The sequence below is a fragment of the Falco naumanni genome, chromosome 3 (genome assembly GCF_017639655.2).
Source record: "Falco naumanni isolate bFalNau1 chromosome 3, bFalNau1.pat, whole genome shotgun sequence".
Classification (NCBI taxonomy): Eukaryota; Metazoa; Chordata; class Aves; order Falconiformes; family Falconidae; genus Falco; species Falco naumanni.
In genome coordinates this window covers 44,254,947-44,277,862 of record NC_054056.1, presented here as the reverse complement: position 1 = coordinate 44,277,862, position 22,916 = coordinate 44,254,947, and the positions used below count along the sequence as shown (strand labels likewise).

General features: G+C 40.7%; 1 protein-coding gene across 3 annotated transcripts in view; it reads right to left on the bottom strand.

Moving 5' to 3' along the window:
* The window catches only part of FHOD3 (formin homology 2 domain containing 3), a 415,861-nt gene that overhangs the window by 48,543 nt on the left and 344,402 nt on the right, over positions 1–22,916 (bottom strand). For all 3 annotated transcript variants that reach the window (XM_040587702.1, XM_040587700.1, XM_040587701.1), the window contains 3 exons: positions 18,381–19,270; positions 9,670–9,828; positions 2,421–2,603 (listed from right to left, as the gene is read on the bottom strand). In XM_040587702.1, the coding sequence (XP_040443636.1) occupies positions 2,421–2,603; positions 9,670–9,828; positions 18,381–19,270 (1,232 nt within the window). The remainder of the gene's footprint in view (positions 1–2,420; positions 2,604–9,669; positions 9,829–18,380; positions 19,271–22,916) is intronic.

Below are 22,916 nucleotides of genomic sequence, written 5' to 3'. Positions count from 1 at the left end.
TCACCCAGTTCAGCCCCTCACAGTCTGAAGCTATTCCCTACAGCTGTACCCTGGCTTGCTTTAGTTAATCAAATTCAATTTGAGAAAGATGACTTCCTTCATTATGCCTGGAAAGTTTTTCTACAAACATGAACAATATCTCACTTAACCCTTTTCTGGAACAATTTTGTGCTGTTTTTCTTTCAGGTTGTCAGAGCTGAAGCTAAGACCTACTTAGGCAAAACTGTTCTTGGCTGATTAGCAAAAGAGTCTCATGAATGAGACTTCCAACCTTACTTCCATAACTCAGGTATTTCACTCTATTAATATAATGAACCATATAAAACTTCCAGCCTCCTGGAAATAACAGTAAGGTTCATTCATTTCTTGCAGAAAATATATTTGTGACTTGATAAATGAGTCCATTCTGAACTGTTGTGATTGTCCTAATTTTAAACCAGATTTTTAAAAGATCAAGCAAGTGCTGGACAAAAAAAATAACAAAAACTGTGGAGGTAAGTGATTTGGCACCTAAGTTTCATGAAGGGTTTGCCCATTTGCAGAACAATCTTCTACAAAAGCATAATTTCAAGAACAGAAGAATGTTAACAGGTCATGAGGCTCTATTAACATAATTGTTAACACAAACTACTTATTTTCTTAACTGAATATGCTCATGGTATCTTATCTCAATCTATATAACACTTATGTTTATGGGTCATCTGGAACTTAAACTCTGACTTCAACCTTTTCTTACTGGAGAGACCCAACTGCTTTCTCTCTCTTGTACCTCTGATGTCTGATACCATATTTTTCTCTTCACCCGACTACAACCCAGGCTGTCTGTCCTATCTATGATAGGCTTCTTATCACATGCTCCTCTAATTTTATGAGTTATCATATGTTATTTCCTGTACCATTTTATGGTAAGTACAGTACTTAGGCCTATATACCTTTCAACAGGGATAAAAATATTGGTCCTATCTTCACTCCAGCTCTTGCTTCTTTGAGTAATTTTGGATGTGAGACATTTCATACTAGCATCCATTCTATATGGATTTTACCTGGCAATTTATTAACTTTGTGGCATAAACATTATAGGATAAGCAACAAGAAAACTATCAGAATTTCTTTAGCTTTTAGCAGTGCTTCACATGTTACTTTTTGATTGGCTAGAAATTCTAAGTATACAGGTAGATTAATAGCTAGAGCTAATTCAGCTTACATGAAAGGAACAATTTAGCCTTGCAGTAACTTCAAAGCAGAATAAATAGCTGTACCATAGCAAAGAAACAAACAAACACACCACCACCCCAAACCCCCCAAAACAAACCCCAAACTGGCAAAAAAGTATATCAGAGCAGATAAAACTAATTTGTCTTTTACAAGTCAGAAATGGAAATGTCTAAGACTAAAATGTCACAATCTAAAAAGTCCTGAATATGAGTGCGGTTGCATTTCCTAAAATCTAAGGAAATTAAGCAGAGGTTGAGTAATCTTGTCAGTATCACCTGCAAATCAATCCACTGTTGTATAACTTGTTAAATATCAATGGCTAGGTAAACGTAAGGCATTCTCAGAAGTATGTCTGTCTTCTCAGAATCCGTATCACATGAAGTTATACCAATTTTTTAACATACATGTATGTGCACAGACACACATACAAAATTCATATTTGCAGGAGAGAGCTGCTTGAAGAGCAATGTATGAAGTATGCACCAAAAGAATGTTCCTGCACTGAGATTCCTGGAAGAGCTTGTGAAAGTCAGCAAGTAGCTGAAATCACCTACACAGTTCCATTCTGTTTCACCTATGCACCAAAATTACATGCTGTCATTTTGAAATTTCTGCCTGTGATCCATCATTCCTGACAGACAACCCAATTACAGTGTTCTCTGAATAAATGCCATCCATGACGAAGGTGGCAACAACTGTCTGGGACTGAACTGAACAGAACACCCCTGAAGGATGTCTTGTCTTTTGTTTGTAATTTTGAGAGTTACAGACAGAAAAAAAACCCTTAATGGATGGTGTTTTTCTTTGTTCAGATGGATGTAAGATCAATATTCTCATTTTATGATATAAGATTGAATGCTGTAGTCCTAATTCAGTCTCTATCCAAAGAAAAACCTTACTGGTCTGAAGTAAGAATTTCCTGAATAACAACATCTGGAGAAGATGTGGTAAGGATTTAGCCCTCCTCTTTGTTTCAGTTCATTACCAACTAATTAAAAGGAAGGAAGGCATAATCTCTAATTTTCTTTTATAGAAGGAACAGATTATGAAGGATCATTTTAGCTGTTTCCTGGTTGGCCACTGAAACAAAAGTGACCCGTTTACCCTTTCCTCAAAACATATGCTCATGTAATAATAAGGTCAGGCAAAGATTAAGCAAAGCCTCAGAAGAGTCTCCACCCCTGCCTCCCTGCTTTCCCTCTCACCTTTTCCACTATCTCATAATCCATCCTGAAAGCCCACAGCTGGAGCCTGGCAGAGAGTTCGCTGATGGAGGAGAGGGTGAGAAGGAACTGCTCGGCGCTGCCCAGGGGAACATCAGGGTTTGCCAGCTGTGCCTCCTGGATCTTTTGCTTCTCCTCCTCAGTTGGGATCATGGTCAGGATTTTCTGCAAAGGGAGAGAAAAAGGCAAGTGTCAGCAGCAGGGTTGAGAGGCATGCAAGGGTTGGACATGGGGTGACTTCACAGCTGCAACAGTAGAAGTCCTCAACTCCCTGGCTGGTAAATCAGGACAGCTCTGTACTAACGAAGAATTAACCCACTGCACAAGAAAGCAAAGCAAGGTCTGCTATCTCAAGCATACGCAGTCTGTTGAAAAACACATCTGTATTAAAATGCCTCTTTGCCTCTTCTTTTTTTAAATTTGTACTCAGTAGATAGGGTTAATCATAGGATGAAACACTGAAGGAGACACAGGGAGATGGGTTAGGACAGCTCTCCTCATCTTTCATATACCTGAGTGAAAACCAACCATCTTTCTGCAAGTTACATATGGCAGTGAGGGTAGAAGGAGGGCAGTTGTGTGGCCTGTGATTTAGAGGTCAGACTAGATAATAAGGTCCTTCTAACCTCAATATCTATGGATCTTCCAGGGTACTTGAAGATATACAGAAATAACTTGAGGACCCTACTCCCTTGCTGTTCTCATAATTTATTACTTTTTGTTCAATCTTTTTTGTTTTTTTATGAAACTTAACAACTATTGCAGCTTATTAGGTTACTCTGAAAAATTTCACCCAAACTGAAAACAACTTCCCAGGAAGTTGTCCCAGAAGGAACAGGCACTGAATTTAAAGTTGAGTTATGCATTGTATAACATGTGGCTTTTTTCTCTTTTGATCTGAAAAGACTAAAATATTGATAAAATGGAACTCAATATTTCCAGTTTCTGCCATTGGTATGGCTCAAAACGTTTCCATTTTGCCTTTAATTCTTGGATTTTTCATGTTTGTTTACATGTGGCAGCTTTCCTTCTCAAAGTACTGCTTCTTAATTAGTTGTAACATAATAAATGTATTTTAAAATCAGAAAGAAAAGCAAAGCAACATAAAGGCATCAGATAAGTTTAGGTCTTTACCCTGCTGATCAATGCCTATTAAAACAAAGCAGTAGATTTTCAAGACCACTTAGTTTATTCATCTGAGAAATGACATGTTCTTGCTGTAGCCTTCTATAATGATAGAGGCTGTTTTGGAGGGGAGGAGAGAATAATAAAAATAAAGCCAAAGAGCTATCAGACCTGCCAATCCAAACTACAGCTTTGTTGCAGTGCTGGACATAGCCCATTCATCAAAGTAGCACAACTGCCCACTTCCAGTACCGATAATTCATCTGCCTGCTTGTACAGCACTGGAGATAAGTGTGGAGAATAAGGGACTTTTCCTGGTCAATCAGGCAAAGAACAAAAGTTAAGCAAGCAAGTAATATTCTGTTTGTTGAACTGGGACTTAATTTCAGCCACAGCATTTGTATTGCTGTCCACCTTCTTATGCTGAGTTCCATAAACATAAATTAAGCAGCATTTCTTTCTGTTGATGTTGGCTCTGCCTTTCAGTTAAAAAAAAAACCCACCAAAAAAGCCTCCTTACTTGGACACTGCAAGATTCTACCTTAATAAACCAATATCCTAAGGAAAAAAGCTGAGGAGGAAAATCCCTCAATACATTCTGATGCTTTTAATTCCCCTGTCAATGACTGTTTGGAAAATCTCGTGATGTACGCTTGTTCTGATTGATAACATTTGTGTATTGATTTTGAGATGGGCTATCCATCCATCCATTCGTCTGTTCACCCACCCACCCATCCATACACACACATTGAAACTTAGGTCATATCTAACATCATACTAGATTTATAAGTAGCTGCTTCAAGGCATTTCTCAGTCCTTAAGCAATACTCATCATAAAAAAAGAGACCAAGTCTGAAACCTATAAGAAAAGGTATTTTGCAGTGTCCTTTGAAGAAGTCAGGCCTCCTAGTGCCTAGTCCTCTCTTCAACAACAAGAAGAAGTCAACACTCCCTCAGCTGAGCCAGGGCAGCTTGCAAATAGGCTCATGTGAACATCCATACATGGAGAGTTCAGCAGTAACCATGTGATGGATGTAAAAACGCTTCTGGTGCATTTTTGAAGGCTAACACTTCAGCAGTATTCTCAATTGCCTCCTACAAATAACTAGGACTTTTGGCAGCTACCCAGGGATCCCACAAGTATTTTGTGGTGATGCAGGGCCTTCACTCCAGAGATTCTGTACTGCTTTCGGGCATTTTAAAGAGAGCAATAAAGAGTAAGCTTTATTTCCAAAGGGACTCTCCTCCTCCTTGTGCTTTATGTAAACATCACAAGCCAGATGTAGCCGACAAAAAGCATCAGAGTTCAAGCGCTGCAAGGCTGCTGTGCTGTGTACCATAGTATATGAAACAGAGAATGCCAAGCGAAGCAGCCTGTACTTGTGGTGCCAGCTGCCAAGGATCACCCCACTGCTGAAAGCCCTGCCTCAACAGGACCAGAGCTGCTGGCAGGTCTCACACCATCTAGGGTGCAACTGCCCCCATAGCAACCACCTACTCACCGGCACTTCTAATCCGCTCGGGCAAGTAATTCTGACCCTGCTGGTCATCATCCTTGGAGTGCCCTTGAGCAACTGGTAACATGCTTCTACTCTTGTTTTCCACTCTATGATTAATCTGAGCCGTTTGTTCAGCACTGGAATCTGATGAGCACACCATTTGCCAGTTTATTATTATTTTTATTATTTTTTTTTTAAACCACTGACAGTAAAAGTAGCATAAATACACAGCAGGGCAGAAGGTTACTGGCACTTGATGTGACTATTAAATCACAAATAGCTTTGAATCTAACCAGTAGTTTGTAATGCTCTCCCCCCTATGGCTTTCTTCAGGTCTATTAAAGAAGAACTGGTTATCAACAAACCCTGAGTTCATATCCTTTAACATGTGTGATACATATATTTCACCTTTATGCATTCTCACATAAATATTTGGGCCAGAGACTGATATACTGTAGAAAACCAGTGCAGAAATCTTTTCATGGAGAAGTAGTAATTTTTGGAGATCCTGTTCACCTGAAATAATGGATCCTCATTATTCTGCTCCTGAACTGCTGGACCCAGCCACTCACTTGAACTTTCAGCGAAGGGATCAAACTGCCTATTTCCTGGACTCAGCTGTCCTGATGTATGACCTCCAAAAATTTCTAAGAGGAAAGCCTTACAAGACTCACAGGGCAAAATTTATAAACCCCATATGCCTGAGGGTTATAGGCCTCAGTCTAGGACACAAGGAAGCACCTAACCAGGGACTGCAAGTAGCCTGGAGCCTCTGCAGAAATTAGGTGCTTAAGTTATCTCTTTGAAGAGATAATGGGGCTTCTCAGTGGTGCTGTGGTTGCAGGGGTGCCTGGGCTTTCATATTTCTGTTCAGCTGATTTTACCAGGTGAATGGGAGCCTGAAAAAATTGGTAAACTAAACATCTGGTTGTTGTTGGGTCCAAAGCTTTCTGTGGCTCCAGGCCCACTAATTCGTAAGCTGTACAACCAAATACACATTAGTGGCTATTTCATTGGATATTTGACAGGCCTCAGCAGACAATTCAGCTCCAAAAAGGCTCTCACACTTCAGCTTTCCAGGCAGATATTAATAAGACACATTGATGGTTTGCATTACCTGCAGAAACTCTAACAAAATAGAAAAGCATATGAAGGTCAGGACTCCACAGCAAGTGAAGCCGCCTGCACTAGTTTTATTTCAAGTCTTCCAAAAATGATCCAGTCCTGAGAAGGGACTTCCTCTAAAATGACTGATAGCCATCCCTGTAAACTGGGAACTGACAGCTATTGCTGTTTGTTAGCATTGATAGTTTCCAAAATTCAAATTTGGTGTTTGTTTATACATGTCATCATCTACCTTTTTAACAACAGGTTCTCATATCTTACTCCTTTTTACATCACAGGGCTACCTAGCCACTCCAGACCCCTGGATTTCAAATTACTTAACAAACGTGGGTATGGAGGGCTTAGCATACCTGCAGAGTTTTTTCATTTCGAGTAGTTTTACTAAAAGCCATACCTACCAATGCAATCAATATTGTGTAGCATCACATGGCTATATTGTAAAGCACAAAGCAACCCACCTTAATTTTCTCACAGCATTACCCCATTACTCTGCTAAATTAATCATACTGTGTGGTATAATTTGATTTTGAGCTGGGGTCACTTACTGAGCAGCACTCTACAGAGGGACCCACTGATTTCCTTTACTAAAGACAAGCACCAAGGACTGGTTTGGTAGACTCTATTCTTGTAGTTGCCCATGATACGCTTCATAAAAATTGGGTGCCAGGATTTTAAGGTCGCCTCTTTTGCTTAGCTCACAGAATGTCCTCATCCATGCTAAGCAGGCAGTTCTTTATCCTGCAGAGAGCTCCAAGTTGTTTGAACACAATAAATGCCAAGCTTTCAAAGAAAGGAAAACACAACCACTTTGGCAAACATAAGGTGGCAAATTTTTTTTTAGTTGGATTGACACATGCTTGCAGACACATATTGTGCATTCCTTCGAAAATATGTTTCTAACAGGGCCTGCTCTGCATACTAAATGAACTATATCTGACTTTCTAGCAGTATGTCCCCATTTTCTGCCCTTTTTAACAGCTCAGGGGTACCTAACCACTTCAAACACATGGCCTAAAAATACGTAACATACTTAGGTAGAATAAATACTTGGGCTTTAAAATATTTTGTGATTTTTTTTCTCCTTAGTTACATATTTGAAGTAAAAAACCAAAGCATGGATTACTAACAAGAGTTACATGTCACAAATAAAGCATCATTCAGCAGGATGTAGGACAATAGTGGAGCTTTTAGTGGGTCACTATATAACAAAAAAGTTGGTTTATTTTCTGTCTCTTATATAAATGAAGCTGATGCTTACACTATTACTTATTCATGCATCATCACTACCAATTAATTCCTAATATTTAGGTACCATAGATATGAACCCCAGTAGACTTTCTAAAAATCTTGACTGAAAAGACAACCCCTCTTCCCTCCAGGCTAACTCTAAGACTAAAGCCAATGAACAGATGGATACAGGGGAGAACAGAAATAGGAAACAAAGCTTGTCTGCACTGTAGATCAAAGGGGCAGTATGGAAAACTAAGGCAGGGCTCTGCTGAAAACAGTGGGACTCACAATGATTCATTTCTGTATCTCTGTGCACCTCTTGGCCAATTCTGTATAGCTTAACCCAGACTTCTAGCTCACTATAAATGTCTGTCTGACTCTATAACAATGTGCTATAAGAAAAATCTGCAACTTGGGGATTGGGGAAGGGAATCTGAATTCAGTGCAGGGTTTTACCTGATAAGAAGTAAATAAATATGGAACAGTGAGGAAAAAAAGCTCTTTTCCCCATGAACATCATCCTTCCCAAACAATGAAGGCTTCATCCCTCAAGGCTCAAAGTACCTGGGCTCTGCTTCATTTACCCTTTCTCTTGATTTAAATATCTGAATGATCACATCAGGATTACTCACATCCTTCGCTTAAAGCTGTGGACACAGAATTCAGAAATCCCATTTTCTTTAGCACTGGGCAAGTATATCAACAGCGTATTATTTCCTGGTTTCTGATTTCTTGAGTTTGAAACCTGCCTGCCTACATATTTTAAATGAAATTATGGGTTTCTGGCAGCTAATGGAAAGGCCACCCAAAGGAGGGTGTGGTGGTACAAAGCGCTCAGAACTGTGGACACCACAGGTGGCTGGCAGATGGACAGCCCAGCTACAAACGTTGGCACTGGAAAGGGTGAGTGGCACAGAGCAGCTGAACTTCTATTAAGCATGTCAGAGAAGGACACAATTCAAGGGAGATGATGCATGGAAGATAATGAAGGTGTGTCCTTCTTTATCAGCCATTTCACATTGGACTTTTTACGGAAACACTGCCTACAGCACTGAGATCTAACTGGTGGTCTGTGAGTTTAGCTTGGCTGGAGGGGTACTTCTTTCTCTCCACACTTTAAAGCTTAATACTGCAAACTTCAGTGGTGGATACCTGGGCTGGGTCATGAAAAATTACTTTTTTAGCCTGATTTCTCACCTTCATAATATGAGTAAGGTATCTATATCTATCTATCTATCTATCTAGATACGTATCTATAAAATAACTAATATAGCTTTGGAAAGAAAACATTCTTGTAGCGACAAATCAGGCCTTGTCTTTTAGCTAGAACAATCTTTTGCCTTAGTATTTCTTTTACATGTAACTGTTGGCAACTACATTTCTATTCCAGCCAGCTTTTCTCATTTTCTTCTGTAGTCAGCACAGTGAAGGTGGAAAGAGAGAAATCATGAAACACAGCCCCAAACTACTGAAAGGTGACTGTGAATCAATACACAACCTCTGCAGCTCAGTCCCTGGTTGAGATTTGTAGCCGTGCAGATTACTCTTACTAGATGATACAGGCTTATTTAAAAAAGATTTGCAATTAATACAACCACAATGAAAAAAAAACCAGGGGAACAGCAGGCTTCTTTTACACTTCATAGAAGAAAAATGTTTTGATAAAAAAAATAAACAGAGCTCATCTTGGATCTCAGTAAGAATATCTGCAGAGTCAAACATGGAATGGTAAAAATTACATCATCTGTAATCTTTATACCAACTGTTTTTCTTCAAACAACAGTAACACAGAAATGCTATTTTGAGCAGAAGTAGTCACTGTATTTGTTTTCCATTAGATATACAATCTAGAATGGCTCCGACAGCTAGCTGGGCATGAACTTTATTAAACCCTGTACCAGTTGCATCAGCTCTAGTAACTCACTGCCTGTTCCTCCTGCTCACAATATTTCAGTCAAGCTTCAGAGGAACAGATAATACTCTGAAAATCTTGACAGCAATTAACATCATTGTTAATCAAATTTAGACATAAAGAAAGCAGAGAATCCATGTTTACTGAGCATGCCCAACTTCGGGTGAATTCTACGTGCTTCTTAGCACACTGCATTGATTTGACAAGATTCAACAGCCATGATAGAATATATCCCCTTTTCTCTTTTCCAAAGAAGTCTGGCTTGTACCATGCGCAACACTGAAAAAAAAAAGGAAACATTGAAAACAGAGACTTGAAGACATTGACTGTTCTTTCTTACCTCTATTCCTTCCTTGTTTAAGGCATATTCATCAAAGTTCAAAATAGCAGTCTTGATAGTGCGGGGAGGAGGCAACACAGTCAAGCCAATATTAATAGCGTTGCTTCGTTTTGAGTCCAGTACAATGATCTCCTGTCGCTTCCCATCTGCAGCAGTTTTCTTGGTGAAGAAGAGAACAAGAATATTATTCCTCTAGCCTGTTTTAGAAAAAAAATATCACTCCTTTCACTTATGTCTGCCCCTACTCAAGGTTGCTGACACTGAATGTAAATCTAATTCACCTATAGTTACCCAAAAAAGCTGAATTCTTCTACCACATCCTTGCTGGTATCAGCATGAGCTTCCAGGATTTAACCACAGCAGAACACAATCTCAGATGCTGTGTAAAGCAGAGCTAGCCTGAGACACAGAAGTCCCCATAAGGGCTGGGAAAACTGCAGTTCAGGGCAGGATTTGGTGAAAAAAGCCTGAAACTCGCTGCCAGGCAAGAGCTCTGCCATGTGGCAGGGCCAGCTGGTGCAGGGCTGGCAGGGCAGCAGCCGGGCAGCTGATGGGCTCCAGGATTCGATTGCCTCTTGGATGTGTCAGCCTGGAGTAGGCACTGATCCTCTCACCTGCATGGCTGGCTGAGAAACAGACAGGGTGGTTCCCACCTGCCTGCCATATACTCTCCTGTGTTATAAATAGAATTTTGGCACTGGCAAAGGAGCTGTAGAAGTGTTTCTGGAGACAGTGGCATGGTTTTCTGACCTGTGGCTGACAGAGGAAGGGTATTCTACCTTGCTGCTCATGCTATGTCTATGCAGCCCATCACAGGTGCAGAATAATTTCAACCCTTCTGCTTTTTCGAAGTTTATTTGAGACTAGACATGATATTTGGATTTTACCTCCAGTATAAACTACAGTACAAATAATAATGAAAGCACAAAGAACTAACAACATATGCTTTAAATTCCATTCTAGAGAAGACCTAAGAAACTTCTTCCTCTCTCTCCCCATCTTCGTAGTGGCAAAATGTGAACCAACTAGGCAAGGTGACTCACAGACCATTTATATGGCATAATGCAGTGCTGAATGTGGTCTTTGCTTTTATGCTGCAGGATGCCTCTCTTTCATTATCCCATGCCAGAAGGTGTTTCTTTGGCAACTACATATGCCATGTACCCGGCAGCTGCAAGAGCAGAGGACTCTGCTCTTCATATGCAGGGGTTTTTGCTCCGTCTCCACACAAAAGAACTTTTGGAAACACCTTTTCTCTGTTTCCCCTTCCTTTTCCCTATCAGAGGTGGGCTGAAGGATGCTGTCAAGCCCAGGAACGTAGGGAGAAGACCATCACATTGATGCAAGCAAGCTCAGAGATGCTTTGCTATATATAAACATGTGTTTCAGCACAGTGCAGGCTGCAGGGATGGGACTCTGACCTCCCAGTATAGCCTGTTACATGGACTGTGGTTAGTGGCTCTGGCAACACCCTTAGTACAGATGCACCTCAAAGGGGCAAAGAGAAAGACTAAGGGATTCCTCTTTCCAGGCTGCAATGTGGCAGTCCATACAACTGTTCAGAACAGGGAATCATCCGTTGTCTACAGCGGTAGTGTCTCTTGCATCTCTTGTTGATTTGGAGGAAGTCCAGAAGGAGACTCATTGTCTGAATCTCAGTCTGTGCTCAGGATTGGTTTTTAGACCATGAAGCTTTGTTCTTCACTTGCTTTGGGTCTGCATCACAGCCACAGAGTCAGAAAATACCCTAGTGCCAGGTCTACACACTGTTTCTGCGTTGGAAGAACTAAGTTAGTAAATACAATTTTATCAAAGTATTTCCATCTGTGGGCCAGCCTGTAATGGGAATGCAGCTGTATCATTACAAAGACGCCTTTTTCTGGCATAGCTCAGTTCCTTGCCTGCACAGGAAGAGGTATGCCCATCGGTCCCAGCAGCCTGCCCAGTACGTGTGTGGCACCACAGCCCTTTCTTAATACCAACACGATTAATGTGGTATGATGCAACTTCTAAGCACGGATGAGACTGAAGGCAAATACAGTTCACAGGAGTTGGGGACTACCACATGTGTATGATCTGTAAAAGTAATGAGTTGTTTTGGGTTTTTTTTTAAACTTAAAAAGAAACAACATTTTTGCAGTAAACAGGATACATGTTAGGAGAGCAAATTTTACATATGTTTTCAATTTTTGTATGTCTTTTCTGTCAGAACTGCTCTCTAATGCCTTAAAAGCATCCCTGAAGCCTTTCAAACTTTCCCTTCTTTGAGTAATAGAGTCTTCTTTTTCTTGGGGAGCTACCTGAAGGACCTGAGATGCAGCTTCTTTAAAGCAGCCACTTTTACTTCCAGAGCCATTAATCACATTTTCAGGACCACAGTTAGTGGCCAAGACCACATAAAACCAAGCAGGTTTCACCACAGACTGCTTCCTCTTGAGTCTGTATCGCACTAAGCCTTTTTTAAACCACCGCTTTTTACCTGGTCCTTCGCAGTACAAAATTACACAGCTCCCAAGAATTTATGCAGAAGGGAAAAGGCTGAGGGAAAGGAGACAAATTTAAGCTTCCCACATGTGGTATGGGTAAGTAAGCCTCAAATCTGCAGCTCTGTTTTTAGGCTCCTAAGTTTGACAAGAGAGACATATTCATTTGGGGGACATATGATGCTAACCGCCGAGATGATTGCGATTGCAAAAGTGCGCTTGCTCCTTAGCAATAAGTTATGAGAGACATATGAGCTGTATAAGGGGACGTAAGCACGTAGGTATTTTCCAGAGCTATAGCTGCATATGGGGTATAAAATCTTGGGGTAAGTAATTCTTTTAAAAAACAGGGGCAGAAGAGATTTTAAATCCATTTAACAACAGCTGAGCTACAAATAAATCCTTTCCAAATAAATAAAAGGATGAAGAAGACAGAAAGATTTTACTACTCTGAACTTCATTACCCTACTGCGAGGAAAAAAATTGCTTTTTATCGGCCATGAAATTGCACATGTGTAAATGTATGACTGTTAAAATAAGCTACAATTATTAATTTCTATTACATTATTAGGTGACTTCAGACTGTGCTTTTTAAGTTCCTTCACAGAGAATGACTTCAAATGCTTTAGGGAACAGTGCACTAGTGCACTTGGTTTCATATTTTAATGTGTCAGTATGTAACATAAGCCCTGAACTTCTGAATATTATTAAACATAAAACCAAAATTAATTAGGAAATACAAATATATCAGGTGGTATAATTTGTGGGAAACAAATGTACCTGCAGTGTATTAACAATTACAGTGAATTTAGAACTGTGGAATCATAGAATGGTTTGTGTTGGAAGGGTGCTTAAAGATCATCTAGTTCCAACCCCCCTGCCATGGGCAGAGGCACCTTCCACTAGACCAGGTTGATCAAGGCCCCATCCAGCCTGGCCTTGAGCACTGCCAGGGATGGGGCATCCAGAGCTTCTCTGGAAACCTGTTCCAGTGCCTCACCAAACTCACAGTAAAGAATTTCTTCCTTATATCTAATCTAGATCTACCCTCTGTCAGCTTAAAGCCATTCTCCCTTGTCCTATCACTACCTGACCTTGTAAGAAGTCCCTCTCCAGCTTTCTGGTAGGTCCCCTCTAGGTACTGGAAGGCAGCTACAAGGTCTCCCTGGAGCCTTCTCTTCTCTGGGCTGAGCGAGCCCAACTCTCTCAGCTTGTCTTCATAGGAGAGGTGCTCCAGCCCTCTGGTCATCTTCATGGAACTCCTCTACACTTACTCCAACAGGTCCATGACCTTTTTATGTTGGGGGCCCCGGAGCTGCATGCAGTACTGCAGGTGGGGTCTCATGAGAGCAGAGCAGAGAGGGAGAATCACCTCCCTCATCCTGCTGGCCATGCATTTGCTGATGTAGCCCAGGATTTGGTTGGCTTTCTGGGCAGCAAGCACACATTGCTGGGCTACAATGAGCTTCTCATTCCCCAAGACCCCCAGGTCCTCCTCCTCAGGGCTGCTTTTAACCTGTTCTCCACCAAGCCTGGCCTGCGTTTCTGCTTGGGATTGCCCCAACCCACGTGCAGGACCCTGCACTTGGCCTTGTTCAATTTCATGAGGTTTGCACAGGCCCACCTCTCACACCTACCAGGGTCCCTCTGGATAGCATCCCTTCCCTCCAGTGTGTCGACTGCACCACACAGCTTGGTGTCATCAATAAACTTGCTGAGGGAGCACTCAATCATGCTGTCCATGTGGCTGAAAAAGTTGTTAAACAGCACCATTTCCAATACCAACCCCTGAGGAATATCAGTCGTTGCTGGTTTCCACTTGGACATTGAAGTGTTGACTGCAACTCTTTGAGTGTGACCATGCAGCCAATTCCTTATCCACTGACTGTTCCATCCATGCACGACTGCCCTTAGTGAAGCCATGCCGACTGTTACCAATTGCCTCCTTATTCTCCATGTGCCTAATGGAAACTCCATAGTTTCCAGAAGAATCTGCTCCATGATCTTGGTGACCACAGAGGTGAGACTGACTGGCCTGTAGAATCCTGGGTCTTCCTTATTTCCCTTTTTAAAAATGGGGGTTATGTTTCCCCTTTTCCAGTCAGTGGGAACTTCACCAGACTGCCATGACTTCTTGAATATGATGGACAGTGGCTTAGCCACTTCATCTACCAGTTCCCTTGGGATCCATGGATGCATCTCATCAGGTCCCATGGGCTTGTGCATTTTCAAGTTCTTTAGATGTTCTTGAATCTGATCTTCTTCATGGGTGGTTCTTCATTCTCTCTGTCCCTGCCTTTGCCTTCTGTGACTTGGATGATGTGGCTGGAACATTTGCCAATGAAGACTGAGGCAAAAAAGTAATTGAGTACCTCAGCTTTCTCCATATCCTGGGTAACCAGGTCTCCCATGTCCTTCTGGAGAGGGCTAATGTTCTCCCTAGTCTTCTTTTTAACACTAATGTACCTATAGAAGCTTTTCTTGTTGCTCTTGATGTCCCTGGCCAGACTGAATTCTGTCAGGGCTTTAACTTTCCTAATCTGGTCCCTGGTTGCTAAAGATCTCTGAAGTTAGATCTTTACAAGACTTAATTGGCCAGATTCTGTCGCCTCTATTGAAGGCTGGGTAGTCCAGATAGGTTATTTTAAACCCATTACCATCCCAGATAAAGTGATTTGTGGTCTGATGTGCACATAGTCTAAAACACACCTCCTTGCTTTAATCAATATGGGAAGCAGTAAAATTTAAATCACTTTTCCAGTGGTCATGTAAGTAATTAATTACATATAAGCACCAAGTCAGAAATACCACCTGCATTTAAAATTGTAGAACAATCTGCATTAGTAGTATAGAAAAAAATGGGCAATCCGTTAATAGTAAGATGCAATTTTGTAATTTCTATGTCAGTTAGCAAGAATTTAGCATTGGGTATTTTAAATGGATTCACTCAGCTGCCACAGACTTTGTCCAGGACACATATATATAATATTTTTCAGAAATTCTGGTCCACATCTATGAGTTGTCTTAGCATTTATTCAAATTGCAAGAAATGTTTTCAAAAAGAGTATGTGTCTATGCATGTATATACATGTGTACATGAAAATACATTATTTAATTATTCCCTCCTACTGGTGTCTGTGGGCACATGATAGATCACTATATCCCACAGGGTATCAGCAAAATAATACTTTAAAATGAGAACCAAGTGGATGGCAGAAGGGTTTAACAACAACATTTGATTCAGTAGTGTCTGTGTGTTTTCATTTCTCTTCACAGAAAAACAAGCACTTTGAAGTGTTTTGCCAAAATACTCGCTTTGTTTGGCGGAGTAAGAAGGAAAGAAATTGTAGACTGGCTTGGAGGGGATACCTGATCACTCTCTTTCTATTCACAAATATAATGTTGTGGTCCTCTATTCCAGAAAATAAATGTTCTGCAACTAGAGTTGCTCCACTAACTGCAATCAATGTGCAAGTTGTCCAGTGTGGCCCAAGTTTTTCCTAAAATCACTAATCTCCCCCCGCAAACTCCCATATTATATCCTACAATTTAAAATCCACTTTATTTTATTGCAGTCTATTGTGTTTAATGAAAAACTTCTCATGAGCCAGGAAGTAGCTGTTTATAGCTGTGTGTTGTGGAAATCACAGTGAAGGATTAGAAACTGGAGTAAAATTGGTTACAGCTGTATGAAAGAGCATATGCACAAGATAGAGCCAAGCCCCCCCTACACACCCTGACTTTACTTTTCCTCTCATCCTTCTGGACTGCTCCTTTTCCATGCAGCTACTTCCATCTATTACTATGAAATCTGGAGATTTGACTTTTGATTTGTTGCTCTACGATCTTTTTTTTTTCAGCTGAACCAACTGAGCTGTGAGTCAGACTTTACGATATTATAGAATAAACCTGTTTTGGATTGCAGCCATTGGACAGGAGAAACTAGACACAACGGGGAATGTAGTCCCTGGAAATAAACCAAGCAGTCTGGAAAAAGCGAGAGCTATCCTAATTTGAGTGCAATCTTCATACCAAACCTCAAGTCTTTTACGAATTCAGTGGTCTGCTTAGTTACTCCCACTCTCACTTGATCTAAAGACCATCTCCTATCCTGGACAATTTGCTGGTATTCACTAAAACCAGGCAGGAGTCTCAGAAGTCTGGGTAGACTTCCACTATGGTATTCCTTAGTCACCATTGTCTCTACATTGTCTACAGAGACAATGAGGCTTCTATGTCTGTGTTATGGGATGGAGTGGAAAGAGCCAAAAGTATAATGTCTCATGCAGAGAGCAGTTATTAGTCTCCAAGAGGAAAGCAGTCACCTAAATCATTCCTCAGACTTGCACTAATTTCAAAGAAACCTGCTCGCTCATCTTCCAGCCAGAAGCCAAAAGCTGTGCCAAAGCATCAGTCAGGTTTGGGAAGCAAGTGTGAGGGAGGGAAAATGGCCAAAGGTAGTTTGGGAACGTACATGGTGAACGACTGGAAAAGTAAACAAGTCAAAATTCCAACAATTTAACATTTTACGATAATTTTGAGTGAGAATAAAAGATGAAGAATCAGAGTGATCCATTACAATACTGGCATTTAGCACAAAGCTAAAGTTTGGCAATGGCAAATATGTCATCATTCCACATTCAATTCGAGGAATTAAATGTTTTATGGATCTAAGAAAAGGCTCTTACTCCTTCCATCTATAAACCATCTGTGGCAGATTTGTATTTACAGGGGGAGAGATGAGGAGTAACACACGACGACGTCACCAGCATTCCTTCCTCAGCAGAAAAGGAATTAGAGAGAAAAAATAATCTCAGCATCGGCCAAATGAACAATCAGCTGAATGTGTTTTTAGAGCTGCTCCACCATATGTTTCAGATCTACATGCCTCTGTATCTCAAAAAATTCAGCTAAGAACAGAGATGGCACTATCTACACGAGCCATCTATTTATATACCTGTTGTTTGTTAGGTATTTAATGAGGTGCTTGATTGTTCAAATTGCAATGTTTCCACTTGGCCCAGAAGATCAAGAACGCCTATCAGAAAATTCTGACTTAATAACCCAGATAAGTGACATGAAGAACGTACACTATGAGACATCCAGTCTCCCCAGATTAAAAGCAAACAATAATATATATGATACATAATATATGTAACAACTTTTGCCAGCCAAAGAGAAGTAAAAGAGAACAATAATATATGATCCATAATATATATAACAACTTCTGCCAGCCAGAGAGAAGCAAAATATTCAAGGTACTGACTGTTTTTTACGTCACTATAAAACATATAGGCATACAGAGAATACATACACGTGATTTTTTTTTTTTTTTTTTTTAAGTAAGAGAGTTTCACTAGAAGTTTAACTGGAAAAAAACTATTGTTTCCCTGATACTGGTTACTGCTTAGGAGAAAAAGAGGTTTTGTAGCCATGAAAAACAAATGTTCAAGCTAATAACTTTTTTAATGCTACTTCAAATTCCTACTAGATGTAAGTATAAAAGTCTTCCTTTTGTTTTTGAGTCTAATGTTAAACAGCCATGTCACCAGACTTTGTGAATTTAATTTATAACAACACTAAGGAAGAGGGAATCCTAGCTACAAAGGTATTTCCTGTGCCAGGTTTATCCTAAAATTTGGATAACCACATTGTCCAAATTAAGGATTTAAAATAGGCTTGTTCGCTAGTATAAAACAAAAACCCAACACCCCTGAAGATTTTAGCTGTAAACTTGGTCCAGCTGATAAATCGATCCTTCAGAACAAAGCACATGTGTAAGCTCTTTGCAGCAGATCCAGTTTGATACTCTTAACTTTTCCACATAAAGATTAGGAAAATATTACCAAGTGAAGAACTGTCAAATACACAGATATGAATCATCATGCCATGACCTTTATATTAATGTAACAGAAAATATTTCCAATTTCAATACCTGGTCTGGCACTCAGCTACAAACAAGTAAAGGTAAAATTTTGTTGGTATTCCCCATCTGAAGTGACACCCCATAACTGGTAGACCTGAGACAGAAGGGCAACTTGGAATGTACAACATCCTAGGCTCATCTTCTAGTTTTAGGCCATGGAATATCTTCTGTCATAGGCCAAGCTAGAAACACATCCAGTAATTTCCACTGTTTTCATATAAACAACATAAATCACCTAGATTTAAGTCAGAATGAATACCAATACAATAGCAAAATAGTAACAAGCTGAATATGAGCTTTACCTTTGTGACAGGCAGTTCCTTGGATTTAGACTCAAAGAGATGCTCCAGTTTGGAAGTGTCCACCTTAATGGGTTCCAGTTTCGACCACAGGAATTCTCTGCAGCGTTTGTTGTTTTTGCACTGCCACTCAAACGGCCGTACCTCGTTCCAAAACAGACGGATGGTTTTCTTCTTCTTTATAAATGCTGGCTGACCCCTAGAAATCTGGGGTGACCCTAAACCCTGAGGAGTGCTGAACAGCGGAGGAGGAGCCAATAAATTAGCAGAGGGTGGAGGTGGAGGCGGACATCCAAACAGCGGGGGAGGTGGTGGAGGAGGCAAACCCAGAAAAGAAGGTGGAGGTGGAGGAGGGGGAACAAGGGAGTCCCCGGGACCCATATCCATGTCCAACACATCTACATCATCCTCCTCCCCCAAGTCTGTAAAATCCATGTCTTTGATTTTAAGTTCTCTGGGATTAGCCATGAGCTGATCCCAGATGTAGTCAGATTCCTTCTTTGGCTGTGCTGGCGTTTTTTCGGGGACCTGTTCAATGATTTCATCTTCAGGCACGGCTGTCCCCTTGCCCAGCTCACCACTGTTGAATTTTTCTGCAAAGGCCTTCACGCTGCCTTGGTTGTCCAGATTTCCAATTTCCATCTTTTTGACACTTTCATCTTTGGCCTGCTTTGTGGCCTGAAGGATAGAGATCCTACTGGCTAGGCTAGTGAGTGACTCCTCGCTTTCCTCCGTCTCCTTCTTTTCCTCCTTCGCCTCCAGCTCCTTCTCCTCTTCATCCTTGGGCTTTTTGTTATGCGCATACAACATGTCCAGCATAAACCGCTTGTTGTTGAGGATGTTGCTGCACTGCTCATTCACACCAGCATCCTGAATGGTCTGCAACCATGGACCTGAAATCACACACACACAGGTGGAAAGAGTCAAGGGGAGGACCCAGAGCACCCAGAACACTCTTCAACCCACCAGAAAATAACTGGAGGACAACACACAATTAATCTGAAACTGGGCAAGCAGTAGCTTTGACAAATTTGAAATAAGTGACAGTGCTGATATATGGCCCAATCTTGATGGGCTGGGAGTAATTCTCAAAAAAGGAGTGGGAGCAGAAAATAATTGGTGTATCTTAAGAGGGACTATATAACTCAAGATATCAAGGTTCAAGTTTTTCCTGAAATCTGTCTGGTTTCACTTTGGACTTGCTAACCCAGTTCATTTTATACAGTGCATAAATGCTCAGAACCTTTAGTAAAACAGGCTGGGCCCTAAATATCATAACGATGGCACAAAATAGGTTATCATCATACTTTTCACCTGCCCATAAACTTGAACCACCCAAGGAAAACTTCCTTATCAAAGAGATCTTTCCTGCCTGATGTCAAGGTCAACATATAACTGCTTACTGGTGAGGGGAGGAGAGCTTTCACAAACGGCTGTTCCTCAGACCTTCTGGCTGGGTACCTGGGCCACCTTCACAACACGGACTATTTGAATCTTGAGCAGGCTTCACACCCAGGGTACAGTTCTCAAGGCAACTCAGTGAGTATAAGCATAAGCAAGATTTTAAAAGATATTTCCCGGAATATGAGCACCTTTATAAAAAGGTTTTGAAAATGCTGTTACTCTCCCTGTAATACATGATGGCATTGAAAGCCTAATGGCCTTCTTCCCACATCACAACCATTTGACATGTCACTGTAACGAAGCTTCATCTTTCTGACTACTGCTTTTTTTCAACAATAATCTGCAAAATACCATGTTTGAGACAGCACTATAAATAATAAACTTGAGTGGTCAAATTGTAAAAATAAATGATGTAAGTGTCTCTGCGTCTACCTTTCCCTGAACATAATACTGCTAACCAATGTGGGTAATGTGTCTAAAAGTTATGGTGCCGCTTTTTCCAGATGGCATCAAATGAAGTGATTAAACATGGAGAAAGATAATCCTTCCCAATTACTGTATTTCCTGTATGGGATTCCTTCCGTTGTCCATTGTCTTTACACATTTTATGAACATATTCTTTATAAACTCTAATTTTTAGACACATTTTATTTTGATTGCTAGCCTGCCTTCCTTTTGGCCCCTTGTGGTTAAAGATTTTCTTTTATACCTGTCAATTACCCTTTCTTTTAAACTTCCATTCTATCTTTGTTTCTCCCCTTATACTCCCAACTTTTTCAATACTTTAGAGTTTTAAGTAACTTTTATGGCTTGCCTTGTCAACAGAGCTGCTTTCTTACCACAGCCTCTAGCCCTGTGCTCTGAGAAGGTGCCCCCTTGGTGAGATCCACATCTAGATCCCCAGCTCCTCCCTGCCCCTTTAAAATAACATCATGTTAAAATGTGTGACAGGTCTCACCGCACAAGGCATATGGACAGCAATGACTTTCACCTCTACTCTAAACCACATTTAAAATGAGTCCAAGGGTTTAACCCCAGACAAAAGGACTTTTTTTCAGTGATGGATACAACCTCCAAAACTGTTTCCTTCTACTTTCCTGCTGGAGGCTAGACTGCTTCCATTACCTGTTTACTTTTCCTCAGACTTTTTCCAAGGGATTGCTTTCTCACCAAGATTTGTCACCTGAGGTAGTTTTTTTGGTTTGTCTCTGAGGTAGTTTCACTGGACAATGTGACTAGGCAATTCCTTCCCCACACCATATATTTTACCCAGCTGAGGCTCTCCCAGCCTTTCCATCAAAGATGTTCAAGATTTCTCCCAGGACCTTTCCTACAAATCCTACATGACCTACTCACTCTCAGTTTCACCAGCTGGGATCTTCCAGGATTTAATCCCTTTGCAAAACCACTCATCAAAATTCCCCCAGACACATTCTTTAATTTGTGCTCCTCGAGTCTCCCTGCATCTGACCTAACTGATCAAAGATTATTGCTGTGAAGACTATTGCTACCTTGCTGGCCTCTTCTGCCCTTCTCTCCAAAGGTAAAGCTTTGAAATACTATTGGAGAAACAAGACCTGTTGGAAGCCAAATTCAGCAGGATGGCTAACAAAAGAGGAGCCAGGACCAAAGGCTTTAGTCCTTTGTATGCATCTGGGCAGAACCAATGGGCCACCTCATAGATAGGAAACTGCTTGTTGGGAATGTGAGAACTGATGGAGAAAGCACTCTTATTTTCTTTCTGAATCTCCTCACCTGCTAAAGAGCAAACAGCTCACTACATGAGACCTCCTACATAACACAACCTAATAAATCTTTGGCCTACTGGTAACAGGTCAATTTTAAGATGTCAGTTTTTCAGTAACAGGGTACATTTCTTAGCTTTTAACAAAAAGTACATACACACTTAATTAGAGTGGTAACAGATTGGTAACAGACTAAGATGAGGGGAAAAAACCTGTAACTTGTTCTCCCTTACTAGCACTTGGACTATGCCACAGTGTAACAACATCCTTCATCCATCATATCTCCCCTCTCTTTCATACATATATATCCATCTAAATTCTTTAAGAGTACAATAGCATTTTAAGTAACTCAATCTTGATGATGAAAATGAGACAAAAAGAAGCTAGCTCTTAAATTTAGAATAAAATTAACTTAATGTTTCCCAGAAAAAATAGTGAGAGGGTTTAAACATGAACAGTACAATCTGACAGTTTATCTCTGAGAGGTAATCCTTGTGATTCAGAGTTATACCTCTTCTTTCAGGAAAGTGCAAGACAATTTCACATTGTAAAGCAATTCTTTTTTCTTTCCTAGAATGCAGAAAACTTAGGACAATGAACTCCACTGTTCAGCCCTAAGGAAACTTAGGAACCAAATGCCCTAAGTACATTACATTCCTGTACTTCCCTATAAAAAGGGGAAAAGAGTAACTAATCTTCAAAGGTCAAAATCTGTCTTTTACTCCCTCCCTGCTTGGGCTGCATAACAAATTCTGGTTGTCATTATATCTCCAGGCAGAAAAATGGTTCTTAAGACTGGGCCTTTACAGGTGCCTGGTGGCGTAACTGACCAGAACCACTGGTCACGGAAGAACTGGTCTTTTCCAGACAAGGTCTGTTTTGTATGCCTCCTTCACATGAGCTAAAGATGGACAGCCCAGACCTATCTTCAGCAGCTTCTATGTATCCCCCTCTGCTTTCTGAAGCCTAACCAAGACGGGAGAACTGGAGGAAACAAACAAACATCCTAGCCCTCATTGCTCTTCCTCTTCCACTAAAAGGATGAGAAAGGTATTTGGAATCTTATGACAAATCATGTCAGCACAGCCCCTCATCTCATCATTTTATGTGTAGAAAGTCCAAATAAATTCTTTGGGAGCTAGAGATGCAAGTTGCTGCAACATGATGATTCAATAGTTAATATATTAATCTTAAGGAAAGAAAATGGTCTCGAATCAAAAGAAACCTCATTTCATCAAGGCCTTACTGTCCCTCAAACATAGAAACACCATTGAAGTCTGTGGATTTCCAAGCAGAGAGTAGACCAGACTTGGCTATGGTAAGGAACTTCTTAGACAGGTGCAAAGGGTTTATTAGCTAATTAACACAACAACACAGCTGCTAATTTAAC